The 19,788-nt window shown below is 43.4% G+C and overlaps 1 protein-coding gene across 2 annotated transcripts in view; it reads right to left on the bottom strand.

Moving 5' to 3' along the window:
* The window catches only part of KIT (KIT proto-oncogene, receptor tyrosine kinase), an 80,021-nt gene that overhangs the window by 19,135 nt on the left and 41,098 nt on the right, over nucleotides 1-19,788 (bottom strand). Inside the window, exons 5-8 of one of the 2 annotated variants that reach the window (XM_073342015.2) lie at nucleotides 17,170-17,329; nucleotides 12,740-12,929; nucleotides 10,730-10,845; nucleotides 1,118-1,232 (exon numbers count right to left, since the gene is read on the bottom strand). In XM_073342015.2, the coding sequence (XP_073198116.1) occupies nucleotides 1,118-1,232; nucleotides 10,730-10,845; nucleotides 12,740-12,929; nucleotides 17,170-17,329 (581 nt within the window). The remainder of the gene's footprint in view (nucleotides 1-1,117; nucleotides 1,233-10,729; nucleotides 10,846-12,739; nucleotides 12,930-17,169; nucleotides 17,330-19,788) is intronic. The other variant, XM_073342016.2, reaches the window with a different exon arrangement.

Raw genomic sequence — 19,788 nt, forward strand, 5'->3', positions numbered from 1 at the left:
GTGCAGAATTATATATGTAAATCCTCCATGACAACTTAACTGATACCTACACAGCGTGGCTCTCTGTTCTATTCTACTGGCTACTCCACATATAGAAATTTATGAGTCTGCTGCAGCCTTTGAGCTATGGAACCTGGCTCTTTAGCTCAGGCTATCAGATCCTTAGGTCCTGGTTTCAACTCCCACTGTTGATAACTTATTCAGAGACATTGTGTTTTAATAAGATAAAAATATATCCGTGGCCAATCTACAACAGCACCATATGTATCAAAGAACAAAATACCCAGCACTGCCTTACAAGCTGTTGTTTCTAAGAGCTACCCTATGAATTGGTCAAGATAAGTAGGTTTACTCTTTTTTGACCAGTCAATTGTAATGTTAAAATTTGACATCTTTACTATATAAAAGCAAGCATGCTAATTTTAGCAATATTACCAGTAACATAAGTTATAAAACAACACAGATTTTCCTTAAGAAGACTAAAAAAACAGACTATTTAAGGCTTAAAAAAATGATTCCAGTGAGATATATGTGACTTGTTAGTACTATGTCTCTGATAGAAGAAGTGAGGAGCATTTTACAATGTGTTTCACAAATATTCTACCTCAATCTTCTTAGAGACCTGGTAATTTAGTAATTTATTTTCATAATAACTCCAGACACACTTAACACGTAATCTACTGTATACACATGGAAATTTCATTATCCTGTGTCCTGGAAAATTGTGTGATTACATGATAAATCCAAAAGATAATAGCCATATATAGAAACTCTTCTGTAACTGTCATTCTGTGAAGTTACACAATTAGGGTCAAATTCACCCCCGGGGTAAAAAGGTGTGAAGCCTTTGTAGTCAGTTGGCTTACGGCAGAACTCAATTTGGCCTTTAATGTCTACTCAGTAAAATACACTGAGTATCCTCCCTTCAAGGAACAAAACAAAAACAAAAAAAATCAAACAAACAAACAGCACAAACCTAAAACAATCAAGACTATGCTTACAGAAATAATGCAACAGTTGAACAGCTATTTGTCTGTCTTCTTTCAACATCTTATTGCTTGAATTTTAAATCAGGTGTGTCAGGTCACTTTTAAGGCACATTCTGGAAATTACTCACCTCTGCTCAGTTCCTGGACAGAAACGCCAATCTATTGTAGGGGCAGGGAAGCCAGCTGCCACACACTGGAGCATGCCATTGCTAAGTCTGTCCGAAGTGAGAATCTCTGGTTTTGCTGCAATAAAATAAGTGAATACTCATGCTTTTGGTGAATAAATAATTTTCACTCTGATTTATTACTAATTCTGGCCCTAATTTTGCCAGCATTTATGCATTGGACTACTCACTTCCATAAAGTCGTGCACGTGCATGAGCGTTTGAAGGACCAAGGCCTGTATGACCACATCTTTCCTACAGTATCATTTTTAACATTAGCTACCTATGAAAATATATTTAATTTAAAATTATTATGTTGACAGGCTAACCTAGATTTTCCAAAGAAGGCAAAAGTAATACAAAAGCAAAATACTTGATCTGTGCAAGAATTTAAAACGACATAATCACAGCTGACAAGAGTTTAACCCACCAGAAAAAAAACCACCTTCCATATTTTGGAACTATTAATAAAGTTCCAACTTCTCTGCTGGCTGATCCCTCTAACATGCATTAACACTGTTTTTTTCATGATTGTGAATGTACTGTATCTGTCACACCACACTTCTGTTACATCTGCCTTTTATGTAATACAACACCATTGCACATCTAGGAAAGGTACTACAATGAAATATACAAGAACTTCCCACAATGAATTGACTAGAGAGTTGGGATTTGCTGTGTATTTAAAACACCCTGCAAATTCTCTAGATCATAGCTGATAGAGAGCAAGATTGTTGTAAGAAACTACCCAGCAAATTAAATATCAAAGGCAACTGCCCAAAAGGGTTTGAGCAGTGTACAATAAAATATAGATGTATATTTACAAATACATTGTCTTTGGTAGTTCAGGCTTGGATTTTACAAAAACTGCTTTTAAGACATTGCACATGTAGGAAATAAAACTAATATTTGGATGAATACATTAGATTCCTAAAAAGTAAGTCACAGTTAATTCATTACTTTAAAAAACATTGTATTGAGCAGCTTCCTTTCCTCAAGACACTATATTTTGTTTTAGTATATCAAGAAATAACAACATTGATGTATTTATTTAGAAGATTGTTATCTGAGCACAAGAAGAGAACGTACCAATAAAGCAGAATTTCCACATAGTGATCCAGTTTCTGAGAACTTTTGGAAGAACAGGCAATAACAGAGTATAACAATAACAGAGTTTTGACAACTTTTCTAAAACACTCTGTGAGGATTCATTTAATAGAGGATTTGGACAGTTCTAATAAATGCAGAAGTCACATTTACCACCATATGTATCTTAGCTTCCTTTCAAATAACTGTAAACGACACTAATGGAAGATTCAATCTGCTGAAATCTCCAAGGACATTGAGCAATTCATAGATGCCATTAAAAGATCTTTTTAACACATTATTTTTCATAGACACATAAGACCAAATTCTCATGTGCTGTAAATTGATGGAGCTGTATTGACTTTAGTGAAGCTAGTATGTACATTTACACCAGCTGAGATGCATATACTGTAATTTGTTTGTGGATATGAATTTCATTGTCCATTTTACTTCCTAATTAAACTTGATGCAATAAAATGCATTCAGATCCTCAATCGTATCCTCACCTACTAGTGAGACACGTTTCGGGAACTGAAAGCTCCTTCACTTCTAAATTTGCATGTAATGTTTGATTCAAAGCATCAAACAATTAACCTTGTTGCAATATGCTGGGTTCTATTTGCAACATTTAGTGTAGGACATTCTGATCATGCACATCTTGGACAATGGGGGAGTTCATGGATGATATCTAACTTTTTTTTAAGGCCCAATTCCAAAACAGTCACATTCAGAATTTTTTTAACTTAACTAAATCTGATACTCAGTGACTGAAGACTGCTTTCAAACGCAAACATGACCCTTTAGAAATACATACTGTACACACTGGGCAATACGCCATCCAGCACAGATCATTGCTAGAAAAAGATGGACAAATTAATAGTCAAACTGAATTTAAGAGGAAATTGAACATTAGTTACTTTAAAAATATCATGTTGGGTGAAGCCTGAATCTAGACCTTTCTGGCTTTGGGTGAAGGAAACAAAAATAAAAAATATGCAGGTCCACTGTTCAGTAAAAGCCAAGTACAACAACATGTAAGCCAGTACCTAAAAGTTATACACTATGAGATGCTGGGCTTGAATCTGATCTTGGTTACAGGATCATAAAAAGACTGTTACCTTTTCGTAACTGTGTTCTTTGAGATGTGTTGTTCATGTCCATTCCATTGTAGGTGTGTGTGCTCACCACATGCAACAGTGCTGGAAGTTTTTCCCTCAGTGATATCTGTAGGGGACCACCTCTGACACCCTCTGGAGTGGCGTGAGTATGCACTGGTATGAGGGGCGCCACCGGCTCCCCAATCCCAGAGTTCCTTCTTGCCGGAACTCCAACAGAGGGGAAAGAGAGTGGGTCATGGAATGGACATGAGCAACACATCTTGAAGAACAACAGTTACGAAAAGATAACCATCTTTTCTTCTTTGAGTGCTTGCTCATGTCCATTCCATTGTAGGTGTAGTACCACAGGAGACGGGTAGTTCATGGACGTGTCGATTGCAACACAGCTCTGCCAAAGCCAGCACCATCTCAGGTGCTGAGTGATGGCATAATGCGTTGTGAACATGTGTACTGAAGACCACGTTGTGGCCCTGCATATATCCTGGATAGGGATGTGCGCCAGGAAGGCAGCTGAAGACGCCTGCAGCCTAGTCGAATGGGCCTTCACTATCGGTGGGGAGACAGCCTGCGTCAACTTGTAACAACTATGGATGCAGGTGGTGATCCAATTTGAAGTTCTGTGAGAGGACACCAGAAGGCCCTTCATCCTGTTAGCTATTGCAATAAAGAGCTGGGTCAATCTGCGGAAGGGCTTGGTGCCCTCCAGGTAGAACCCCAGGGCGTGCCTGACATCCAGAGTGCGCAGCCGCCTCTCCTCATTGGTCGTGTGAGGCTTCAGACAGAACATCGGGAGGAAGATATCCAGGTTGACATGGAAGTGTGACACCACCTTAGGCAGAAAAGCCAGCTGAAGCCACAGCTGGACCTTGTTCTTTGAGAATATCGTGTACGGGGGCTCTGAAGTGAGGGCTCTAATCTTGGAGACACGCCTCGCTGAGGTAATCGCTACAAGGAGTGCAACCTTCCACGACAGGTGGGAAAGGGAACAAGAAGCCATGGGCTCAAAGGGCGGACCCATGAGCCTGGAGAGGACTAGGTTGAGGTCCCATTGGGGAACTGGGTACTGGATTGGTGGAAAGAGCCTTTCCAGGCCCTTCAGAAACCTGATCCACATCTCATGCAAGAATACCGATCTCCTGGACACGACAATGGAAGGCCAATATGGCTGCCAGGTGCACCTTGATCAAAGAGAAGGCGAGGCCCTGGTGCTTTAAGTGAAGCAGGTAATCCAGGATAGACTGCAGAGACGACTATGTCAGGAAGATGTTGCACTCCCGATACCCAGCAGGAGAAACACTTCCACGTTGCCAGGTCGCTGTGGTGGAGGGCTTTCTGCTATCCAAGAGAACCTGCTGTACCTGACTAAAGCAGACCTGTTCCTCTGGATTCAACCATGCAACATCCCAGCTGTGAGGTGGAGAGAGATGAGGTTTTGGTGCAGGAGCCGACCATGATCCTGCGAGAGTAGGTCTGGGTGACTGGGAAGTGGCCACGGGGCTGGCACAGCCAGCCCATGAGTATGCCACACCAATGCTGCCAAAGCCATGCCGGGTCAATCATAATGACTCATGCCTTATCCCTCTTGATTTTTGCTGATGAGGGGAATTGGTGGGAAGGCGTACATCAGGTCCCCTGACCATGACAGGAGAAAGGCATTGGAAAGCGAGCCTGGGCGGAGGCTTTGGAGAGAGCAGAACTGATCACACTTTCTGTTCTGTCTGGTGGCAAACAGGTCCACTCAGGGAGCTCCCCACTTCTCGAAGAGCACTCTGATGACCTCAGAGTGGAGGGACCACTCGTGGTGAGAGAAGAAGGACCTGCTGAAGTGATCTGCCAATGTGTTCTGTATGCCGGGGAGGTGCGAGGTTTCCAGATGGATTGCATGCTGAATGTAGAAGTCCTACAGACGAACGTGCTCCCTCTTGCCTATTGACATATAACATGGGAGGCCGTGTCATCTGTCAATACCTGCACAACCCAACCGGACAGTTGGGGAAGGAAGACACCGCAGGGCAGATGGATGGCCCTGAGCTCTCTGATGTTTATATGTAATGCAAACTCCTCTTGACACCATAATCCTTGAGTCCACAGTGTACTGAGATGTGCTCCCCATCCAAGGTCGGCTGCATCCAAAATTAGGGAGACCATAGGTTGCAGGCTCACAAACAGCACACCTTCCAACATCAACGTCGGGTCGGACCACCACTGCAGAGAGATAAGTATCCTCAGAGGGACTGTGATGACTTTGTGTAGGTGATGTCTGGCCAGGGAGTAGACTGACGCCAGCCACATGGGGAGGGGACGCAGCCTGAGTCTCGCATGGTGGACAACATACATGCATGCTGCCATGTGACCCAATAGTCTGGGACAGACCCCGGCCATGGTGAGCGGATGTGAGGTGATGCTGGCAATCAGATCTGACATTGCCTTGTACCTGGCCTCTGGCAGAAATGCTCTGGCTCAGGTAGAGTCGAGAACCACTCCAATAAACTCTATCTGTTGGACCGGGATTAATGTTGATTTTTGTTCGTTTATCAGCAGGCCCAGGGCTTGACAAGTGGCTCACAACGTCTCAACGCTGCGCTGGACTGGGACCCTAGAGCGGCCCTTGATGAGCCAGTCGTCGAGATACGGGTAAATCTGGATACCCCAATGTCTGAGGTAGGCCACCACCATCAACATGCATTTCATAAACACCCTTGGTGTCGTTGCTGGGCCAAAAAGGAGCACTGTGAATTGGTAGTGGGCGGTCCCAACTACAAAATGTAGGAACCATCTGTGACTGTGGAATATTGATATGTGAAAATAAGCATCCTTCAGATCGAGGGTGGCGTTCCAGTCTCCTGGATCCAGGGAAGGAATGATGGAGGCCAAGGAACATGCGGAACTTCAACTTCTTGAGGTACTTGTTGAGGCTCCGTAGGTCGAGGACGGGGCACAGACCCCCCTTGGTTTTTGGGATTTAAAAATAGTGGGAGTAAAACGCTTTCCCTCTCAGATGCAGTGGGACTTCCTCCACGACTCCCACCGGCAGAAGGCCCTACACCTCCCGAGCGAATACCCATGAGAAGGGTCCTTGAAGAGGGACGGAGAGGGTGGTGGGAGGAGGGGATAGAAATAAATTGGAGGGTATATCTCCCTGCTACTGTGCTAAGGACCCACCGGTCTGATGTTATAGAAGCCCAGGCAGGGATGAAGGGGGACAGGTGGTTGGAAAATAACAGGGGAGAAGGATCCAGGACACAGGCTGGAAGGTTGTCCTCGAGCGCACCTCAAAACGCCTGCTTGTTACCCAGTTGGTTACGGGTGGGGCTCGAGTGAGCAGAGAACGCCGGCTGATGGCCTTGCTGGTGCTTATAACTCTTGCTCTTATTGTGGAAGGGCTCCAACAGACATTGGCTCCCGAACCTGTGGGTGTGTTGCGGCTTAAACTGCTTTCTTGCCAGCCCCAGCATGTACAGCCCCAGGGAGCACAAGGGAGCCCTCGAGTCTTTCAGGCCATGCAATTTACTGTCCATTTGATCGGAAAACAGTGCCAGGCCATCGAATGGGAGATCCTGGATGGATTGTTGAATCTCTGTCGATAAGCCCTAAAACTGCAACCAGGACGCCTGCCTTATTGAAATGGCCAAAGCCATGGTTCGGGCGCAGAGTCTGCCACATCTGAGGCCGCTTGGAGGGCTGCCCTGGCCACTGCCCTGCTCTCATCGAGGATAGCCAGGAATTCTTTCCTGGGTTCCTCTGGAGGCGAATTTGAGAACTTGGCCATGAACTTCCAAATATTAAAATCATAATGGCCAACCAAGGCCTGATGGTTGGCCACTCTCAGCTGGAGGCTGGACATAGAATAAATTTTTCTACCAAACAGATTGAGCCTCTTTGCCTCCTTGTTCTTAGGCATTGATCCTGGTTGGCCATCTATAATGCTCATTGGCTGCCAACACAACCAGTGAGCTTGGGGCAGGGTGGGTATAAAGATACTCATACTCCTTAGTGGGGACGTAGTATTTTCTTTCTGCCCGCTTGGAGATGGGGGGCAGGGAGGAGGGAGTCTTAGTAATTTTCACCATCCCACGTGCACCGGCAATGCCACCCTGGGAGGGGGCTGCTGCACTCAGCACATCGAACAGGGAGTTTGAGGACTCCGCCAGTTCCTCGTCTTCCAGCCCCAGGTTTGATGCGACCCTCTTCAAGAGCTCCTGGTGGGCCCTGGCATTGTCCTGGGGAACTGAGTGAGAGGGTCCTGCTATCGCCTCATCGGGCAAAGATGATGAGGGGGCAGGTACAGGCAGGTCTGCCAACTCTGCCGCTTCTGACCTAAAAACCAGATATCAGCCCCAGACTCTGTAAGCAGTTTGTTTTTTTCTGGGCTAGCCTCTTTCACTGCTATTGAGTTCTCTCTAGCTTCCTCTTATTTAATGCAGTAAGGAGCCTCATCAGGAGTCAAATGAATGTAGAGTAAATAGAATCAAATGTGGACTAGCCTTGGCAAGTGTGGACACAGAGTTTCTCATTAAGCTATCCTATTCTGAGAAATATTTTATTATGGTTAGTTTTATGACTTCCAATATCTAATTATCCTTAATTTAAAAGCAGATAGGATTTTAATGATTATATGTTGCTTACTGCTTTGGCTATAACATGTTAATTATTTAACGTTTCATTAAATTGTTCTGCATACTTGCATATTCCCTTCAATAATCAGTCATTAAATGCTTTAAATCTCTAATTTCATTAAGTTTATTAACTGTTATTCAGCTCTTATTGATGTTTATTCCAAACATAGTAAAGAGGAATTAAAGATGCCACTACTATTTATAACAACTCGACGGTCTAGCAGTTAACATTGTTAATTTAATTACTTTTATTACCAATTTCTTTTTCCTTCATCCTTAACAGAGGAAAATAAATATCTAAAAGTAACACTTCTATTGCCATTGTCTATCACTGTAGTCACTGGAAGAGGACTTTCTTCCTACAGCTCCAGTTTCTGGATTTGAATTAGTCTCTTTAAAATATCGTGGTGACTTTCCACACACTCCCTATATTTTCAGTAAGGCTTTCTGATATCTGGGAAACTTGAATTTAGCATCATGTGATTTGTAACATCATGGTGGTAACGTGACTAGTTTCCCACCTGTAGCATCATCCTGAACTCCATATATAATACTTTGTTGATTGTCGCAACCTATATTTAAATTTGAAAACGTCTTCACTAATTTCTAGCTGGACTATAGTTGCTAGTCTGAAGATTTCTATCATTCCTTAATTGTTACTCCCTTCAGCATGCTGTTTGTCAATTTATATTTTAATCTTTAGTCTTTTAATACCTCCTCCCACCCCACTCTCCTGCTACTGTGGAAAGTGTAGAAGATCTTATTATATACACACAAAGCACCCCAGAGAGTGGGGTGGGAGGAGGTATTTTTTCATGCTTTGTGTGTATATAATAAGATCTTCTACACTTTCCACAGTATGCATCCGATGAAGTGAGCTGTAGCTCACGAAAGCTTATGCTCAAATAAACTGGTTAGTCTCTAAGGTGCCACAAGTTCTTCTTTTCTTTTTGCGAATACAGACTAACACGGCTGTTACTCTGAAACCTGTCAAAATTTAAAAAGACATGTCTGAACAAAGAAGCTAAAATTCATGGAAAAAAAAAAACAGTCAGAAAACACTGGCAGGTCAAATTTACCTGAAAGCTTGTACAAATATGAAAGACCAATAGAAATTATTTTATTTTATTTATTTAAAATTCCAAAGAAAACTTTTTTTAAGCAAATAAAATATTTGCAATCCATGCACTGTTGCAACGTTTCCTGTGAGGTGCTGCGTGCCTCCTTTGAGGTGGCTAAAAACCCTCAACTCCCATTAAGTGTTGAAACAAAAAAGAAAGAGACTTGAATACTGGTGGTTGTAAACACAAGCAGCTCTAGATAAGCTCAGTCAGAAGGCATTTATTTTATCTGATGCAACAGCTGTAGAAGTGACCATGAGAGCAGCCACTAAGTAATACACAGCCAAACTGTTCCTAACTTGCTACCTATTACTGAACTGCTTTGTTAACCTGGAGTGTCTATATTCAGTCTCAGAACCCTGGAGCACTTGCTGTGAAGAACTGACAGGCTACTTCTGGCAGGCAGATATGACATCCCAAATCTGAGAGATCCAGTCAGGTTCACAGGAACTGATGGCCACGTACATAACTCACAATTCTTTTAGTTCCCAAGTGGCATCACTGGTAATGTGCTACAATATTGTGAATGGTGATACTGTGTAAAACTCAAATGTTAACACCCGGCAACACATGGGAGCAATTCAGTAATTAGTGCTGAACATTTAATACAATTATTGTATCCTAAAGAAATAGTCTTGACTAAAAACTGTAATACATCTCTAGAGAACAGTATTTTGTAATTAAATCAATAGGATAGGATTTGATGTAAATTTACATTTCTACATTATGGATAATGCTCTCACATTTTTCAACATGTTAATACTACCAAGTTATTCCTTTTGCCATTCAGCTTACAGTGCCTACCCTGTTCTCCTTAGCTTCCTCCATTTTGCTTGTGATCCTCTATTGCTTTGATTTTTGTTAAATTTGGTCTTAAATGCCAATTTTTGCTTGGTGAGAGCATGAAACTCTTATAGGATGGCTTAAATTGGAAGGCCAGAGCTTACTCACGGTTTCATTTTCTACACTACGCTTTTGTCTTGAAGAATGCTGTTTTGCATCTAAACTAACACTCTGGAATTTTTATATAACTTTTGCTTGGGAATGACAATATACACACTTCTAAAGTTATGTCGGCCTTTTTGAAAACACATAATCTGCATTATTTTGCAGATGTAATGAGACTGCCGAAATGCTAGCATGCACGTCAATGGGTGCAATCTCCTCGTCAAGATTTCATTGTTGGCATGTAGTCCAAACAAATTTATGCAATTAATACCCTAAATTGGTTTCTGATCTGCATTTTTTGTTACTCTAGCCTCCATAGCCTATCATATACCACCTTAAATTATTGTTTTCTTAGGCCAGGTTTCCAGGTTCTACAGATTTTTCCCCCCCATATAAACTCACCAGATCAGTATTTTAAAATTGCTCAACACTTAACCTCCAGAATTCACCTCCTATGATCATTAGCAAGGTGTATTCCATAGAATTTAACGTCAGGAATGACATAAAATGTATTTGCATAAGTACTCTGTTGTTTTATATCTTGATATTTATATAGTTTTACAGACTGTACTTTGTATTAAACATGGTCTCCTATGTTGAACCACACTGTGACATCTCGTCCATGCACTGAATTTTGTAAAATACGTCTGTGATAATAAAAAGTTTCAGACTGTTCATTTTACTTACTGTTCACATAGACATTAAATGGTATAGAGGACTTGGCATCAGAATTGGATACAAAAAATGTGTAAATGCCGCCTTCTGTTCCTTTTAATCGGGTAAGGTGAAGTTCACTCCTGTATCTGCAAAGACAGAGAAATTAAACATTACCACGTTTGTTACTCACTAAGTGAATGGAAGGCCAGTTGCTAAGTGATGAAGTTAATTTAAAGATATTCTGAATGTAAATGTTCAGACTGTTTATGTCACAGTTTATGCTGAAAACCACATTTTACTATATTTAAAGCTCTCTTAGGGCTAAATCTTGCCCTTGCCAATACAGGGAACAAACTGGGGAAAGAGCCAGAAAGGGTTTGCATAAACAGCAATACGCACACTATGAGCAGGAGTGGTAGGTTTGTAGAAATTTTGGTGGTGCCCAGAACCCGACCCCGCCCAAACTCTGCCCCCCCAAACTCCACCCCCCACCTGCCCAAGGCTCTGGGAGGGAGTCTGGGTGGGGAAGGAGGTCTGGGGTGCAGGCCCTAGGTTGGGGCATGGGATTGGGGTGCAGGCTCTGGGAGGGAGTGCAGGGGTGAGGGCTGTGGGGTGTGGCTGTAGATGAGGGGTTTGGGGTGTGGGAGGGGCTCAAGGCGAGAGTAGGAGTGTGGAGGGTGAGGGCTCTGTCTGGGGCTGGGGGGTTTGGGGTGTTAGAGAGGCTCAGGGCTAGGGCGGGGGTTGGAGTGCAGGGGGATGAGGGCTCTGGCTGGGACTGGAGATGAGGGGTTTGTGGTGCTGGAGGGGCTGAGGGCTAAGGCAGAGGGTTGGGGTGCAGGGGAATGAGGGCTCTGGCTGGGACTGGGGATAAGGTATTTGAGGTGTTGAAGGGGCTCAGGGCTAGGATCGAGGGTGCAGTGGGAGGGGTGAAAGCTCTGGCTGGGGGTGTGAGCTCTGGGGTGGGGCAGTGCTGGGGATGAGTTTGGGGTGCAGGCAGGCTGCTCCAGGACAGGGGCCAGAGAGGAGGACTCCCCCTAGCCCTTTCCCTGTCGGCAGCAGCAAGCTCTCAGAGAGGAACTCCCCTTTCCTGCCCCCCCAGCAACACACTCACCCCCACCACTGTCACTGCATGTGCTCCTAGGGCCCCTCTCAGGCCCAGGAATCTCCCTCGCCTCCCCCCGGTGGGTGCCAGGGGATGCTGTGTGCGCCTCCTCCCCTGCTGTTGCCCCTGACTGTAGCCTCGCTAGGGGTGAGGGATGGGGCTGCCTCCTTGCCCAGCATGGGGCAGGAGTGGTGACTGCGGGCGGGGTGGTCCCCTGTGCTGCTGGAGGGTCCCTCCGGAAAAGGGAAGAGTCTGAGGTGGAAGGGCAGGCTCAGAGTCAGTCTGCCCTGGCAGTGGAGATGTGGGGCACTAGGACCCCGTGGCAGCATGGACGGAGGCAGCATGGAGCTGCACGGAAGAGGCAGGGATGCAAAGCTCCGGGGCCCAGGGAGGTGTGTGGGGGCAGCAAGAGGGGGCCGGGGGACACTTGGGGGAGGCGCGGGGGGGTGGGGAGGACACCCAGCCCCAAATATTGTTGGAGCTGGGCCCCTGGGCTCTGAATACTGCTGGTGCCCAGGCACCACGTCGGAATATAACTCGTCGCCTATGACTATGAGGGTTTAGAAGGTATCCAGATGTAGTCCACAAGAGTGTGCTAACAGATATACTCAGCTGGCACAACACAGTGACCACAGAGAGGGCATAATTATGCACAAACAGATGAGCATCTATGCCATCATCCACAGTAAGACAGCACCAGGAGCAGCAAAAATGGTTCTCCCATACTACAAAGTTGAAAACAAGCACCCCATGGCATAATAAGCCAGGATCCCACTCTGTGCCAGGAGGATTTCTTCAACATTTCTCTTTCCCCAATCCTTTTGGGATTGGGGGCAAGGGAGTGATTTCTTTTGCATCTCCCCACCCTCATCTTCTGTTGTAAGATTCCAGTAGCTGTCTCAAATTAAATCAATCATGCTTATAATTACTCATATTACCTGTTATTGCCTACAGTCTTGAATTTGACATAATGATCAGATGAATTGTGTAATGTTTCATTCATATACAACCACAGTTCTTCTTCTGGTCTTGGATATGCCTCATACTCAACTATTAAATTTAGATTTTCTCCAGCATTCACATCTACTGTTGTATTCTTCGTGGTAGACACATTGACAAATCCTTTATCTGATTGACATAATAAGAAAAAGAAAAACAATTTTAAAGGTAATTTTTACCCAATCCTTGGGTATTCTATTACACTATTTACTAATATCAGATCAGTGAGCCAACATCAAGCTGTGAGACAGAAAACCTTACCTAGGAAGCATACTCTGAACTCTCACCTGCTAAAACCAAGTCCACTAGTTACATACGGGATTGAAGCCTTGGCTGCAAAAGAGAGTGACAACCAAACTACTGACAGCAGCCATAGTTGGCAAACCTACAGTTGCTTTAGCAGAAGTAATTTAATCTTCTGGTAATAAATTGAAATATCCTGACCATGCTCCTGGAAAAATTGAGTACCTGCTTAAATTTTACTAATGTACTTAAATGTTTCCGTAATTGAAGCCCCTGACTGTTTGCCTGAGAAGAAATGTTGACAACAAATGCAAGACAAATTGATTGTTTTTGACAATACGTTTTGAGTTTTTGCTACTGTGTACTTAATGTTTCACTGTCATGTGTCATTCTTAATTACAAGTGAAACTATCAAAAACTGTAATTAATGAAATATCCACTAAGTTCACAGGTCTGGATACCAGTCCTTCTAAACAAAGGCATTTCTGTTCATCTACTATTGTGTCTTAAACTTTATTTGGGACATACCATTTATCACCATTAATTTACCTTCTAAAATATCATGTAGAGCAATGTATTTACTGAAGTGATTTTCTTTTAGTTAATAAGCTCATCAGCTTTAATACTACCTTCTTTAAAAGACAAATTTTCAATTACATATTAATTCATATGTGCATTGTCAGTTTCAGATCACTTGGCAGAAAGTGATTTACTGCTTGTTCCTGATCCACAATAGCTATAATTTAAGTTAGACCAAAAGTTAGAACTTGGGGCCTGCGCGCTTCCAAATTGCTCTTCCTGGTTGGACCCATGTACTAAAGCAGGGGTGGGCAAACTTTTTGGCCTGAGAGCCGCATCAGTTTTCAGAAATTATATGGAGGGCCGGTTAGGGGAGGCTGTGCCTCCCCAAACAGCCAGGCGTGGCTCACCTCCCAACCCCTATGTGACCCACCCTGCTTCTTGCCCCCTGGGATCCCTGCCCCATCCACCCCCCACCCCCCGCCCTCTGTCCCCTTACTGCCCCCAGACCCCCGGCCCTAACTGCCCCCTGCCGCCCCATCCATCCCCCCCTTTCCTTCCTGACTGCCCCCCAGGACCTCTGCCCCATCCAACCACCCCTTCTCCGTCCCCTGACCACTGCCAGAACCCCCACCCCTGACTGCCCCGTGCTGCCCCATCCAACCCCTCTTCTCATTCCTGACTGCCCCCCCGGAACCCCTGCTCCATCCAACCCCTCCTCACCTTCCTGACTGCCCCCCGGGACTCCTGCCTCATCCAACCCCCCTTCTCCCTGTCCCCTGACTGCCCCCAGAACCCCTGCCCCGTCTGCCTCCCGCTGCCCCATCCAACCGCCCCTACTTCCTGACTGCCCCCCCAAGACTGCCCCCACTCAACCCCACCATTCCCCACCCTCTGACCGCCCCGACCCCATCCACACCCCGGCCCCTGACCACCACCCCCTGAACTCCCCTGCCCTCTATCCAACACCCCCTGCTCCCTTACTGCGCTGCCTGGAACACTGGTGGCTGGTGGCGCAGCTCCACCAGGACAGGCAGCCGTGCCGTGCAGCACAGAGCACCAGGTCAGGCCGGGCTCTGCAGCTGCGCTGCCCCAGTGAGTTGAGGCTGTGGGGAAGGAAGGACAGTGGGGGAGGGGCTGGGGGCTAGACGTCCTGGGCCAAGAGCTCAGGGGCCAGGCAGAATGGTCCCATGGGCCGGATGTGGTTTGCCCACCTCTGTACTAAAGCCATTGTAAAGTCCGTGGGGCTCTGTGAAAGCAGAAGTCTGACAGTTCAGAGCAGACTGCACAACTGGGGCGTTGGGCCATGAAATTTTCAAAATAGGAACACAGGAACCGTTGTACCTGGTCAAGCCTGTGGTCCATCTAGTCCAGTATCGTGTCTCTGACAGTGGTCAGAATGCTTCAGAGGAATATGTAAGAAGCCTGACAGCAAGCGGGTATGATACAACCTGTTCCCTCCTAGTTAGAAACGTGTTTAAACCCTGCAACATGAGGTTTTTATCCCATTGCAAGCTCTTGTTTTGTATTAACTCTGGATATATTTGTTATTCATTCAATACATCCTGGAATCTTATTCAGTTCAAGACTGTATCTGAAACGTTTCAAATAAAATTCAATGATTAAACTGCCAATACCCAAAGCAGAATTTTAGTAATTGCTTGTATTTTACAGAAATCAACCTGTTTAAAAGAAAAAAAAATCAGTAGATCCACCAACATAGCTATTATTTCTTCCAAGCCTTTTGGTTAATGTCAAAAGGTGTGTTAATTTAGCGTCTGATACAATCTCAAAGATCTCAGTTTTTTTCCCCTGTATTTCACTTCTATGATACTAGGATCTGGAACAGCAAAGAAAAGCAATAACCTATTTTATCAATTACCAGTAAAAGAATCCAGAACAGATTGCTAACTTTGTTGTAGGTGAAACTCAAGGAAACAAAAAAATTTTGTTTTGAAAATGAAAAATACCAGCTTTTAACTGATTAAGAGCTTTAATTTTTTATTAAGCATAACATATGTTTTCTTTGTAAATATATTAGTTTATGTTTTATAGTGCTATGCTCATTGCATTTAATAAAGCAAGTATGCACAGAGCAATTGTTTTTTTCTGTGTATTTCACAAAACTATTCTGAGTGAACCAATTCAGCAAAGTCATTTGCATTTGGAGTATTTATAATAGGCTCTGTACTGAACAGCCTCCCTACCCTTATAATAAACTTGCTTATTTCCCCAACCCCTGCTCTTTGTAAAAGATTCTGTTCTTTAATTCTTAACATTGCTTCAGTACTGATTAGCTTACTTTATATAACAATTTCGTTTCATGTATAGCAATAGAGCAAAACATACATCAAAATTATGGGCCAGATCTTCAACCGGTGTGAACAGGTGTAACTGCATTAAAACCAATGGAGTTGTGCTGATTTACACCAGCTCAGAATCTGATTCAAATACTTATCTTATTTCTGCTTTTCTTGAGTTACTAGAAAGAACCATGCAAACAGTTTTGTAATGTCATTTGTGAAAGAAAACTGTTGTAAAAGGAAAAAAAGATGACAACAGAGTAACCACTACTTCAAGAAATATTGAGGTTTCATAGCTAGATTTTTTTTTTCCCAATTTCTACATTCTTGGAAGCAGAGGAACCAACAATCTTTTAGCCAATAACCTGGAATTACTCAAAATTCTCTTACTAACTACATCAATGTGCTCCTTTATCAATTTAGCAAATTAGCACTTAGGGTGGTTTTAATATTTTAAAGTACATCTTGTCATAAAAATTAATACAGGGCATTTGGGGTCTAAACAGTCTTCACAGCATGACCTGTTACTAAAAGGGGCAGAGTAAAAAGATCTGCTTGCTCTTAAAGGGTGTGATCCAAAGCCCTTTGAAGTCAACGGATGGGAGTCTTTCTACTGATTTCAGTGCGCTTTGAATCAAGCCCATGTATTTTATGCTATAATGCCGTACAGAAAATAAATAAATAAATAAATAGAACTTTTAATTTTATAAAAATTCTTCCAAACAGAGTTCAGAGTGTGGCTTCTCCTACATAAAACATATTAACACACCAATGGATGTAACAGAAAATCAATTTCCTATACATGGAATGTGGTATTGAAGACCTGTTTTATATTTGCTCTGCCAGCACTATACAGCATGGGAATAATGTAAGGCAAATTTGTGTGGGACTAGTAATAACTCTGCACATTATTAAGACAGGCTGAGGCAAGACCCACAGCAGGAGGTAAGATTCCAGAAGATGATACCATACAAAGATGGGTGAGTAGATGAAGAAGGGGAAGTTTTGTGCTTCATTAAGACTGAAATAGTTTTAAAATTAAACCAGTTAAGAGCACACAAACCAGAGAGATGAAAACATTGTTGAGGTTGCTCTTCTATGCAAGATCACATTTGACTGAAAGAGTAGGTTACCATCATTAAAGAAGTGATACACACTAAAGCTTTAATCTTTCTTTTTCAACATATCACCAGTCTGCAATACCTTTTTAATAAGCTCTACTGTTCGATATTGGAGGGGGTGTTTACTTTGCATTTTCGCCTTTCAGCTCTTAGAAATGTTGTATTTCTTTAAGAACTATTTACCTAGTACGTTCAAGGTTATTGTGATATTGGATGTTCCAAAAGGGTTTCTTGCTTGACATGTGAATGCTCCAGAATCATTAACTCCCACTGAACGGATGCTCAATGTTAATTTCTTTTCATATCCATAATCACCCATATTCTTGCTTTTGCTTTTAACAGTCTGTCGGTAAAAAACAATTAACATCTAAAATACTGTGTATGCAGCAGCCTTCCTAGATAAATTAAAAATAGAAGTAATTATAACTTCACTACATTAATATTCATAACTTTAAACCGGAATAATAAGCCTTCGTGACAAACCTGTCACTGGAACGTCTCCATACAAAACAACTACATGATCAATTCTCTGTGAAAAATAATGCTCTTCCCAAAGTTGCAGTCCCTTTCCCTTGTTCTTTATTGCCTCTCCTCCTCAAACCCCACTCCTACACCCTTAGTCTGTTGGGTTTCACTGGCCTAGCTCTCTCTAAATGAGAGTCCCATCTTCTAGGATGCTGAGCACTTTCAACTCCAAATGGTTTCAATGGGAGCTACAGGCACATGACACTGTGCAATTAGATTTTATGGTCCTCAGGCAGGGGATCCACTCTGCTCACATGTCTGAAGAGTACCAGATAATTAGAAATGGGCCAATGCCACAAAGTTCAAATCCAAATTTTCCCAAATATTGGTGTTTGTGTCAGTGGGCCAAGGCCAGTTCACTGGAGGTAATTTTCCAGCACCAGGAAAGATTCAGATTCTGCAGAAAGCAAACTTCCATAAAAATAAAAGGAGTACTTGTGGCACCTTAGAGACTAGCAAATTTATTTGAGCATAAGCTTTCATGAGCTGCAGCTCACTTCATCGGATGCATTCAGTGGAAAATACAGCGGGGAGATTTATATACTGTGACAGGGTCAGGCCAGATGGCTAAAGGAGAGTAATAGAAGGCAGATATATTAGCCCCAGGCTAAGTAGGTCCCTTTTCCCTGGGTAAGGTAACAGGGAAGGTTCCAGAACAATCAGGAACCTTCTGGAGACAATTAAGACTGACAGGCTGATTAGAACACCTGCAGCCAATCAAGAAGCTGCTAGAATCAATTAAGGCAGGCTAATCAGGGCACCTGGGTTTAAAAAGGAGCTCACTTCAGTTTGTGGTGTGCGTGTGAGGAGCTGGGAGCAAGGGGCACTAGGAGCTGAGAGTGAGAACGCATACTGTTGGAGGACTGAGGAATACAAGCATCATCAGACACCAGGAGGAAGGTCCTATGGTGAGGACAAAGAAGGTGTTAGGAGGCCATGGGAAAGCAGCCCAGGGAGTTGTAGCTGCTGCACAGCTGTTCCAGGAGGCACTCTAAACAGCTGCATACCACAGGGCTCTGGGCTGGAACCTGGAATAGAGGGCGGGCGCAGGTTCCCCCCAAACCTCTCAACTCCTGGTCAGACACAGGAAGAGTTGACCTGGACTGTGGATTCATGAAAATGGCCAAACTGAGGGCTGCCGTGAAGCTCCAAGGCGAGCAAATCCGCCAATAAGCTCAAGACCCACCAAGGTAGAGGAGGAATTTTGTCGCAATACATAGAGAACATGATTCTCTATGTATATAAATCTCCCCACTGTATTTTCCACTGAATGCATCCGATGAAGTGAGCTGTAGCTCACAAAAGTTTATGCTCAAATAAATTGGTTAGTTTCTAAGGTGCCACAAGTACTCCTTTTCTTTTTGTGAATACAGACTAACATGGCTGCTACTCGGAAACCTTCCATAAAAATAACGTTTCTAGTCCTTCTGTGTGGAAACTAGATGAGACCTCCGCATTGGATTTCACTTTGACATTGCTTGGAAGGTGAAGCTAGCACAGAATGTGGCTGCTGGACTGACGGTTGGTGCATCAGTCAAACAGCATGTAAAAAAACATTACCACAAAAGTTGCTCTGGCTCTCAGTAAAGTTCCAGGTAGAGTTTAAGGTGCTAATTTTAAACTGCCAAGTCCTCATAGAGCTTGAGAAGAGGCACCACTTCTTTCTTGCGTCTTTCTATCACAGCTGAGCAGCATGGAGCTCTCTCAACACACACGACAAGGAGCTGTCAGTAGGCTGCTAAGTGAGGGGTTCTTAGCTTTGGAATACATTTCCCTCTTTGATCAGCAAGCATCTGGATTTCTTAACCTTCTGGGCAAACTGGAAAGCCATTTTTTTTTCTCAAACACTTAATATGTTGGGGTTTCTGTCTAGGGGGTAAGCCTGGGAGTTGAAGAAAGATTTTAGGTGTGATCTTATGATATGGTTGGGTAGTAAGTGCTTTTAGTTTTTTGTGGCATATCTACTATTAAATTGGGATGACTTGTCATTTCAAATTAGACCAAAGCATAGTGTTGAATTATTTTTTTAGATGTTCTAATGAAAACGTTTTCATTAGGAGAGGTGCTAGAGATTTCCAGGTGTTTCATCCATTTAACACAGTTATGACTTTTGGCCTCTTTATCATTAATATTTTATACATTAAGTCTGGAAGTGGTTGTTGAAAACAGATCTTCTACTGATTTTTCAAAAGCAGCAGCAGCAGCAACAACTACTACTAGTGATCAGGGAAACAGTAAACTTTTTTTACTTTGACCTATTCAGGCCAATATGCAATT

This window comes from Lepidochelys kempii, chromosome 4 (genome assembly GCF_965140285.1).
Source record: "Lepidochelys kempii isolate rLepKem1 chromosome 4, rLepKem1.hap1, whole genome shotgun sequence".
Classification (NCBI taxonomy): domain Eukaryota; kingdom Metazoa; phylum Chordata; order Testudines; family Cheloniidae; genus Lepidochelys; species Lepidochelys kempii.